General features: G+C 34.3%; 2 protein-coding genes across 2 annotated transcripts; one reads left to right on the top strand and one right to left on the bottom strand.

The window, feature by feature from the left end:
- The first annotated feature begins 1146 nt into the window (after positions 1-1146).
- LOC120215073 lies at positions 1147-1830 on the top strand. Its single transcript, XM_039212856.1, has 2 exons — positions 1147-1439; positions 1524-1830. The coding sequence occupies exons 1-2, from the start codon at positions 1172-1174 to the stop codon at positions 1766-1768; spliced, it is 513 nt and encodes a 170-aa protein (XP_039068787.1). The 5' UTR covers positions 1147-1171; the 3' UTR covers positions 1769-1830.
- Positions 1831-7167: 5337 nt separating this feature from the next.
- Positions 7168-9772, bottom strand: LOC120215061 (cyclin-D1-1-like). Its single transcript, XM_039212849.1, has 6 exons — positions 9311-9772; positions 9004-9090; positions 8745-8843; positions 8418-8619; positions 8187-8317; positions 7168-8091 (listed from the first exon to the last, which is right to left on the bottom strand). Exons 1-6 carry the CDS (start codon positions 9560-9562, stop codon positions 7888-7890), a joined length of 975 nt encoding a protein of 324 aa, XP_039068780.1. The 5' UTR covers positions 9563-9772; the 3' UTR covers positions 7168-7887.
- Positions 9773-10060: the final 288 nt, after the last annotated feature.

Genomic DNA, 10060 nt, shown 5'->3' with positions numbered 1-10060 from the left:
ATAATCGAATTTATAAATTTTTTGTTTATAATATTTTTATGTTTGGTTTATAATAATAATACTTTTTTAATATTTATAAATATATTAATAATATAAGACTATGTATCCTTCAAATATTCTTATTTAATATTTTATTTAAATTTAAGGGTCAAATTAATATTTTATTTAAAGGTTAAAATTATATTATTTATAAAGTTAAGGGGTGAATTAATTTTATAAAAATTTAGGGATTAAATTAAAAATAAATTTATTTTACAACATGTCATATCATCATATAAACATAAATTAATAATCTAATGACTAAAATATAATTATCAATAACATACGTAACCAAAATCTAATAATTCAATAATATAAATGAACTAAATATATATTTTTTAAATTAATAAGTAAAAGTAAACCAATATGAAAGAAGAGAGTTTACCCTAAAAAGTCATTCCACTACTTACCACAAAATCCAACAAATTTAGAGTCAATATAGTTTTGTCTCTATCTGAACCCTAAAGTTCAACCGTTGACCCGCCTGAACCAAAGGACCTAAGCCTACTAGTACAAGTTCCCAGAGTTGCATCAAATCTCCACGTGGAGGTCGTGCCGCTTTCCTAGGGCCTAGTGGCTGTGTCCATTCGTCATGCCTTAGAAGTTGTCAATGATATGATATTATAAACATTGATTTAGTAGTAACAATCATAATCTAATTATTACACTTAAATCTTTATTTATTATATTAGGGTAAAATAAGTGTTGGATCACTCAATTATTAATTTGGTTCTGATTTGATTTTATTTTTGTCACTCACATTTAAAAAATTAACGGTGATGAGTTAATGATTATTAAAAAATAAAAAATATTAATGGTAGATGATCAAAATGAAACTAAAATATAATGTTGGTGATAATATAAAAAATTAATCGAGTGATCAAAACGAAATCAAAGTGATAGTTGAATGAGTAAATAAACAATTTACCCTTAGTATTATTATCAATAATAATGTGGCGTTTTTGAACAAGGAACGGCCTGTGTCAGCAACTCTCTTATTTGTGTATATCAGTAGGGTGCTAGTGGAGATGTACAGAAACAGTGCTGTTTCACCTTCTTCTCTTCCCCTTTATATATTTCAATCTTTGTCAGTTTCTCTTTCGTTTTGCATCTGAAGCACACAGAGTGAGAGATGGGGAATTGTCAGGCCATTGATGCTGCTGCGTTGTTGATACAACATCCGTGTGGGAAGATCGAGAGATTGTATTGGTCTGTTCCCGTGAGTGAAGTGATGAGGATGAATCCGGGTCATTATGTTTCGCTCATCATTCCATTGCCTGTTGCGTCTGATCGGAACCAGGATCGAGATGACGAGGCCGTACGTTTCACTCGTGCCAAGCTTCTTCGTCCTAGTGACACTCTCGCCCTCGGCCATGCTTATCGCCTCGTCGCTTCTCAAGGTCTTTGTTCCTCCACCCAGACTCCCATCTTTCCTTGTTTTGATTGTGAAACTAATGGTCTGTATGTTTCGGACGAGGTTGCAGAGGTCATGGAGGTTTTAAAGGCGAAGAAATATGCGAAAACGAAACCGCAACAGCACCTGGAAACAAGTGAATACATGCGGCATGAACAAGAACAAGGTAACCAAAGTTCAGAGACCTTGCAGTCTCAGGCGATGATGACAAAGCATGAAAGACGACGCCCGAAGATAGCACCTGCGAACTCTGCTGCAATGAGCTCAAAATCATGGCGGCCTTCATTACACAGCATCTCTGAGTCTGCAACCTAATACTGTTTGTAAAGATTGGATTGTGTTTTGGGAGTGCTGATCGCCTACAACTTCATTATGAACTCCCCAAAAGAAACATCTGTGTATATCTTCCCGTTATATTATATATATCATGATATTCTGATAATAACAACTCATTATGAGCGCAGTTGGTAAAAAGAAATGTTATTTTAGTAAAGTAACTACGTAGGTTTAAAGAAATCCCAATGCTCATCATTGAACAATACATTCACACAAATAAGAGTGACAAATATTTCCTTTTTGGGTCAATTCTTCAAAATTTTCAAGCAAAAACCACTAACTTGCACCAATAGCCCTATTTTGTTCAACACAACATAAAGTTTTAACCCATTTGTATTTGTAATACAACCTTTACCATAGTTGACACCCAACCCCAAACACTTGGCCCGTTTGTGATGCTTACTATCCCAACAAAAACCCTCTTTGAATTTCAAGCCCAAATCTAAAACATGCAATCATTTTTTTAGTAAATTATCCATTTATCTTACTTGTATCATTCCGCTCTCTTATATTCTTTTTTAAATAAAATTAAATACTTAAATTTTAAATCAAATAATCTAATTTTTTTAAATAACAAAAACTAAACCCTTAAGTTAACGAGGTAGACAAAAATTATAATGTGGGTGTAAGTTAATTGGTGATTTCAATGTAGTATTTGTTTAGAGTCTTTCTTAGTTATCGATAACGCACTCTATGAACGTAACTGCTCGAACATAAAACCTCTAAGTATAACGATACTCACTTTTTACTATTGGGGTCGCTTACTGTATTCAACGGTAAGTTATATCTTAAACATGAGCATTTTTTAAAATAATATGAGGTGACTATAATGTTATATATGTTCATAATCTTTCTTAACTATTTACAATGTATTCACACGTTCTACAGACGCATCTACTGAATCTATGACCTAAAAAAAACATTCTATTTAACCACTAAGACCGTTCAATGATTCTTAAATGTAAGTAAATTATAACATTATATATTGAAATCATGGAATGGGGAAGCTGATTAAAAGAAGTCAATTTAAAAACCAATGGAAGGCAGGAAGCCTTTAAATAAATTTCAGAAGGTGAGGGACCTTATAAATTAAAGCAATGTCATAATTAGTTTGTTCAAAATAACATATTCAAAGCCGTCATTCTTTTTCACCAAAAATATATAATAAATTAAGTTCAAAAGAAAAGTTTTGTATACGGCCCAACCTCATCAACTGTTTGTGCGCCACTGTCATCACGTTTCCATTTATTCAATCCTTATACATGCAAAATGACAAATTTTAAAGCATTTGTTATTATTAACCATATGCTTTTCCCTTTTCCTCAGAGCCACAGGAGAAACAAATAAAATGTGGAAAATGCTCTCTACAGACAAAAAGTTGTATATTTTTTTCAATTTTTATTGAACAACATTTTATAAAAGTTTATTATATGATAAATAATTTAATCTTCAAGATTTTTAAGTGGTTCTTACTAATTTGATAACAAATTATTTTTTCTTTCATTTTCTAAGTTAATTTATTGATTAGTTTATCAAAAAAATTAAGATTATGGTTTTGTATAAAGTAAGATTTTATTAATACTTTGTTATTAATTTGAATGGTTTTAAGTATTGATCTTGTATTCGATTCATATATATATATATGGATTAGGATCTATTTTCATAAAGTATAAAGTTTTTAGTTTAATATCGTTTTACGATCATTATATAGGTAGAAATAGACAACTAAATTATCTCCTTTTTTGTGAATATCTTTTAATTTGTTTAAATTAATCACTAATATTTGATCTATTGATCGATTAATCCAGATCAGATTTTGCAAATGTCCATTATAGGGGCTATCCTCCTAATCCAATTGCCCCATTTGTAAAGATCAAGGTTTAAACCCCTAAACTTGTTTAAGAAATCTAGTGTCTCGTCTAACTAGACTAACCGACTATTGATTCTTTTCATTTATTATTATTAAAAGTTGATCTTCTATTTTTTTTTCAATGAATAACTTTTATTTTTTATTTTCATTCATCTAATAATTCAATAAAAAAATAGATCATGTCCCATATATATATATATATATATATATCGATCAAAACTTGCAAATATCTTATTACCCATGCCCCTTCCTTTCCCTTGTCGTGGAGCCGGAAAATATTGTCTGAGGTGGGTTTTTGAGTTGGAATGGACTATAATAGATATTTTCACACGCTTTTACGATATTCTCATGTGCACCTCTCATTTTATATCAGCTGAGACTAGTCGGGACCAAAAGACTCGTGCATGCATGCATACATACATGCAGTATGTTTTCTAAGCCATCCACGTTTTCCTCTTACCAGAAAAGAAACAAATGATTAAAGAAAAGATTCAGTTTTGAAATATTACCCATGCATGCATTTTCCGATATCAGTCTAATCCGAACGTTTAATATTTGTACTTTGGAGAAAAAAAGCTTTCCAATTACCGTCGTTAGTTTTTTATTAATTTACCATTGAGGAAACAACAATCTTTCGGCTAAACAGCTGTTTGCTTTCTTACAGTGAGGTTTCACGTTGCTTTCTTAATATCACGTCGTCGTGGATCCACTCTTGGAAATGGGGGTGCAGGCACTATGACTAAAGTTAAATAAAGAGCAGTAAACAACGCTCCCTCGAGAGTATCCAAAGGCACCAAAATTCTTGACTTGGAAACCCCAACACATGCATAGATAGATAGAGAAAGATTAGTTGGGAGGATCTTTTCCTGAAATTTTTAAATTTTCATATAATTTAATTTTTTGTATTTCGTATTAATAATCTATTTTATATATTCACTCTTTACATAATATCCTACGCCTGTCTCTCTAAAATCATGGTCTAACCTATTTCTATGCAACTTTTGAACTCTTTACAGAGAACCCCACGACCTTGTTATTTTCTTAAAAAGGGATCTTTAAAAAACCCAACTTTAGGGGTCCTCCAAGTTTTTCATTGCCATGTTCTAAAGAAGAAAACAGCTCAACAAAAGAGGTAGATTGTGAACCCTACACACAGCTTCACTTTTCATACATAGGGGAGGTGAAAAGAATTTTTGGCTTTGGGCTTATACTTTGGATTCCTCACTTTAAACTTCATTTTCAGAGCATAAAAGAAAAGAATGCGTTGGCATGTTTTTCTCCTCTCTTTGTGCAAAGAAATGCATCAGTTGGCAACTTAGGCCACATATTTCTTCCCTGTAGATTATATCAATGTCAAAGATAGATATTCAAAAATTAATATTTACATTGACCGTACATATCAACCCAAATGCTATTTTAAATTGCAAAAGCTAAAGTAATTTGAATATTAAGAGAAGAGCAGTATTGTTGTCAAAGTCCACTCTAATTTTCGATGTATGAATTCTTAGAGAGATCATACTAGCTTTAATGAGTGTTCATCCATTATATCGATTATATGTATCAGGATAAATTTATTTTTAAGACAATAATTTATCACGACACGATTATTTATTTTATTATTTCAATCAATACTAACATCTCGTTTTACGATAACATTACCAACCATACTTCCTATCGGTATAAGCCCCACTTAAACAGAATCCTTTATTAGATATCCTCTTGTAACAGAAGAAGATGGCATTAAAGGGTGGAATCATGGTGACAAATGAAAACCCAAAGTCCATGTCATAAGGCATGATTTAGTATTGACGATAATGGCGGGAACCTGTTGCTCACAAAATCCAAATCCTCTTTCGTTAAAACCGCCCCCAAAACACCAAAATGTCTCGTCCTTATCAATGCCCCCACTTCGATAGTTACGTTTATACGCTCCTCCCCATCATCATCATGCATGCGTCGTTAACCCCCCACAAACTTAAATAAAACTGTTTAGGGTAAAAATACGGCCATTGCTATTTAGTATTTACACCCACTTCTAATTTTTTTTCTATATTTTTCTCATCTACGCTAATAAATAATAATTACGTCATTGCATTTCAACAGTTTGGCCTATTCTCTGTTTTATTTGTAGATTAATCCAAAATCTTCTTGTATAATAATATATTATGTTGTGGCAAAAACTTCATTGGATGGGCTGTTGGGGATTAATTATAGTTATCGAATTAATGTTGCATTTGGTTATAATAATGTGACCTTAGTGGGGAAGATGATGTCTTTTTAGGGTTGATAATACTCCCCAAATCTTCATGGCTCCCACCTTGCTGCTGTACTAATGAGAAAGCACCAATTCACACAGAATTTATAAAACGATTCTTGATAATAATATCATCCACGTGGATTCTGACACGTTTGATCATCCAAGTCACACTGTTGAAAAACAAGTAAATTTATGTAGGAAAAGCGCCCATTAATGTCGTGTATTTGCTTTCTAGTTCCAGAACAATTAAACAAAGACTCGGTCGTCAATTATTGTCAAAATAATCAACTTGAAATTGTTATATGAGAGTGGTCCTTGCATCCCTTAATCTATGGGGAAGAATATGCATGTCAGAAGCTGCATTAAGAACAAGTCCAAGAGAGTTAGATAAAATAGTACTGTTGAATAATTGTCACCTTGTGTCACCCTGGTCCATAGCCATATACATATGTCTACAGTAAGATGCCACGTGTTTTGAGTGGATTGGAGTGGGATGATAAGGTTGTAAAGCTACTTGCATGACGAATGGTCGAGTTGGCCTGAAATATGCATGTTTAAGTTTTTACTTTCCACTTTTTAAAAGGGACATTGTTGTAATCTTCACCCACATGCAAAAAATAAAATAGCCCTATGTCGGGGATCTAGGGAAAACTTTTCTCTTTCATATATGCAATGTTGCCATAAAACCTATTTGTATATGTATGTTGATGGTATAATTTGAGTTATGATGGTAGAAAGTAGTTTATAAATCTTCTTATTTGAATAGAGAATTTAGATTAGAAATCACTTGTGATTTTTAACACGTCATTTTATTTGAAACTATTGACTACAATTTTCATCTAAAAAAAAAAAAGTCATTTCACGTTGTCATAACCTAAATTGTAGCATCAATAATTGTTTACAGGAACGGAATCACGTTATGTTTAAAAAGAGATAAAAGACGACGTGACGATGCGGGAGCCGATAGGTGGAAAATTGGTAATTAAGGCCGGGAGCTGGGGGTCATGTTCGTGAATTGGGTCGACTTTATTGCCTGCGGGACCGAGTTCTATTCCTCTCACTCACTCACTCACTCACGAAATCGATGTCTCCACTAAGTTCTACTCACTCATTTAATTTTTCTTTAGAATTTATATACAATAACAGTATAAAACAACCCATGAGAAAGCTACAAATTATGTGGTGTCAATTAAGAACGGTACATAAGGAAAACAAAAGAAGGAAAAGATTGAATTGAAATGAAAGAAAATAGTATTATAATATGATTTTTATTTATTCACGGGTCGAATACAACAAGCTTAAAAAAGGCCCCAAAGACCTTCGTATATGAAACAGATTTTCCTCACCTCGGAAGGAATTTCAAAAAAAATAATAAAAAAATGCACACGTGTCACAATCACACGCACGTGGAGAAATTCCGATATGTGTTTAGGCCAACAATGTCAAGGCCATCTAGAAAAGAACAGAACACGAATGAAAAAGGAGGCATTTCCCGCCAAAAAAGCACACATACACACGTGCGTGTCACACATGCCAAACGTGAACACACAATCCACTCCAAATAAAAAAAAAAAGGCCAAATTTATTTGTTCCTTCTTCATATTTGTATCGGGGAAGGAGGAGCTTCAACGTTCAATGCCTAAATCCGCCTACCCAACTCACCAAAATTTTCTCTGCTTTCGGCTCTCCTCTGCCAAAGGTACCCGGCCATCTCCTTCAATTCCTGGCTTTCACACCCTCGCACTATGCAATATTTATGTAACAGATCCCTTTTCCTTGGGAATCTGCAAAGCCATCCCCGCCAACGAAAATATTTTATACATCTACATGCACTCTTGCAGGTCAATTTACTCTTCATAACCCTGACCCTTCACCAAAATTATTTATATATCTATTAAGGGTTCTAGACAACTTGGCCCACCACCATATTTCTTTTCTTTTGTTTATTATTCCACTTACTTGGAGTTTCTCTCATTGTCCAGTGTCCACCCAGAAGTAGTTATTTAATTTTCTCCTTTTGTAAGAAGTTAAGGAAGAAGACGAGGAAGATGAGTCACTGGGCCTCATTCTGCCTCGGACTGTTACTCGATGCTGTGGCAACACCTTTGGTTGTTTCCTCCTCGCATTGTCTTCAACAAGTTCTTGCATTAACCTGTAGCAGCTCCATATTTTCTCCTGCGAAAATCGGATTTTTTTTGTTGCAAATTCACATACATATTTCTAGTTTAACTGGGATTCGTTACTTATTTTTACACATTGGTTGAACTTACCTTGCTTAGTCCACCACACCATGACTCGGCATGTTCAGGATTGAAAAGAGATAAGTTTGGGATTTCATTTGCTGCACACAGTATCGCTGCTGCAGCGATGCTTGACGGCCGATACTTTAGAAAGCTCGCCTCTGTTCATAAACATCAAAACAAGTACGCATTTCAGCTCATACATGCACACAATTATATCAACCGACAGAAAGAGAATAGAATTGATGATGATGATAGTACCTTTGATATTGGATAAAATAATATCCGATGCCCTTGAAATCAAAAAGCCCAGAAAAGTTGCGGTTGGATCGAGCTTGCACGCAAAGAAATCAATGAAACTGAATGGGGTTACTGATCGCAGCCTCCAATCCAGAACCGTCAGCACAAGCAGTTCCATTCTTTGAATTGTTTTTGGTTCAAAAATGTATTTCGCTCCCTCTACCTGCATTTATATCATATATGCAAACATCATTTCGTTAAAAATAGCACTATTTCTAATCAATCCATAGAAGGAAATTACTGAAAATCACATAAAGATTGTGTATAGAAAAAGCAATATTAATTTACCTGGAGATCTATAAGAGATGGAACAAGAGGTTCCTCCATCTTCGCCGCTAACGACAAGCACGCAATAGCTAGAAGTTGCAGTGGCCACCCACTATTTTCCTGGATGGTAAAACAAATTTCATTGTTGTTGAAACTTCAAAAAGAGAAAAAAATTGCATCAAACAGTGGAAATTTAATCACTCAAATCCCGTAATCCACCTAATAAATCCTTCACTAATGTGTTTGAGTGAACTTAACAGAGACGGGAAAGAAATCTCACCGGCAAGCGGCGGGAATATAAGAATCGATCCAGATAGTTAACGGAAAGATAGGCCGTCAAAGGCTGCAAATTGTAGTATGCTTGTACCTGCAAACGAACAAACAAAAAGATATTATTAGCATTACTTGGGGAAAAAAGGAGAATGAAAAAGTAAATAAAATCGGAAAAGTTGAAAGTAACAGTCGTCCATCAAAAGGTTTGTATGTGCATTTTAGCAGAACCGTGAAATTTTCGAACTAAAGTGCACCCGTGGTATTGTTGTAATATCGAAGAACAGAGATTGTTTGGTACTCGGTGAACAGTTCACCTTTAGAATCCATGCAACAGATTCCTCTCGAGCCGATGCGTCGAGAGATTGGCACTGAAACCGAGCCAAGTAATCAAATCCGGGGATGAAGTTCGTTTCGCCTTCAATAAAGTCATCGATGGATGATTCCTCGATCGACGTCGCCGGATACTCCAATTCCGATGAACACGCCGGCAACTCGCCGGATAAAACCTCGTCGGAATCCTCAGCACAGAGTAAGCCCGTGAAGCGATGGGAACATGAAAACGACATGTTGAGAGTGGATTTGATGACAGAAACGATGACGGCAATCGTGGCCGCTGATTCCTTCTCATTATCTCTCCATACCCACCGGTGGATTGAGTAATATATCGATGTTGAAACAAAGCGACGGCGATGTTCTTCTAAAACGGGTGGATGAGTGAGGGATACAGAGGAGGAGAGAAAGAGAAATGGTTTGGGGTTTTAAGTGTTTTTCTGGTAGTTTTGGGGTTGGAGAGTTGAGATATAAAAGTGATGGATTTATCGTTTGGAGTTTTGTTTCTATTAAGTGTTGGGCATTATTAGGCTAAAAGGGGAAACAGTTATTTAAGTAACTAGTTTTTTTATTAATAATTCCTATCTAAGAAAGGAGATAAGAAATTTTACTCCGAGTGTTGACAATAATTAATTATTAGATTCTTGACAAATAAGCACGTGGTTCATTTTTTTATTGATCAATGTTGGCATTAATTTTTTTATTAATTATTAAGTTAATTGTTGGACGTCGGT

This window comes from Hibiscus syriacus, unplaced genomic scaffold (assembly GCF_006381635.1).
Source record: "Hibiscus syriacus cultivar Baekdansim isolate YM2019G1 unplaced genomic scaffold, ASM638163v2 tig00110114_pilon, whole genome shotgun sequence".
NCBI classification, from domain to species: domain Eukaryota; kingdom Viridiplantae; phylum Streptophyta; class Magnoliopsida; order Malvales; family Malvaceae; genus Hibiscus; species Hibiscus syriacus.
This window is presented reverse-complemented; position numbering and strand designations above follow the sequence as displayed.

Bases quoted from the DNA above. Each gene is read 5' to 3' on its own strand.
- LOC120215073 (XM_039212856.1), top strand. From the start codon at position 1,172: ATGGGGAATTGTCAGGCCATTGATGCTGCTGCGTTGTTGATACAACAT. The intron at 1,440-1,523 runs GTCTTTGTTCCT...ACGAGGTTGCAG, and splicing joins TCGCCTCGTCGCTTCTCAAG to AGGTCATGGAGGTTTTAAAG.
- LOC120215061 (XM_039212849.1), bottom strand. From the start codon at position 9,562: ATGTCGTTTTCATGTTCCCATCGCTTCACGGGCTTACTCTGTGCTGAG. The intron at 8,844-9,003 runs GTGAGATTTCTT...TTTACCATCCAG, and splicing joins TATATTCCCGCCGCTTGCCG to GAAAATAGTGGGTGGCCACT. The intron at 8,620-8,744 runs GTAAATTAATAT...ATATAAATGCAG, and splicing joins CATCTCTTATAGATCTCCAG to GTAGAGGGAGCGAAATACAT.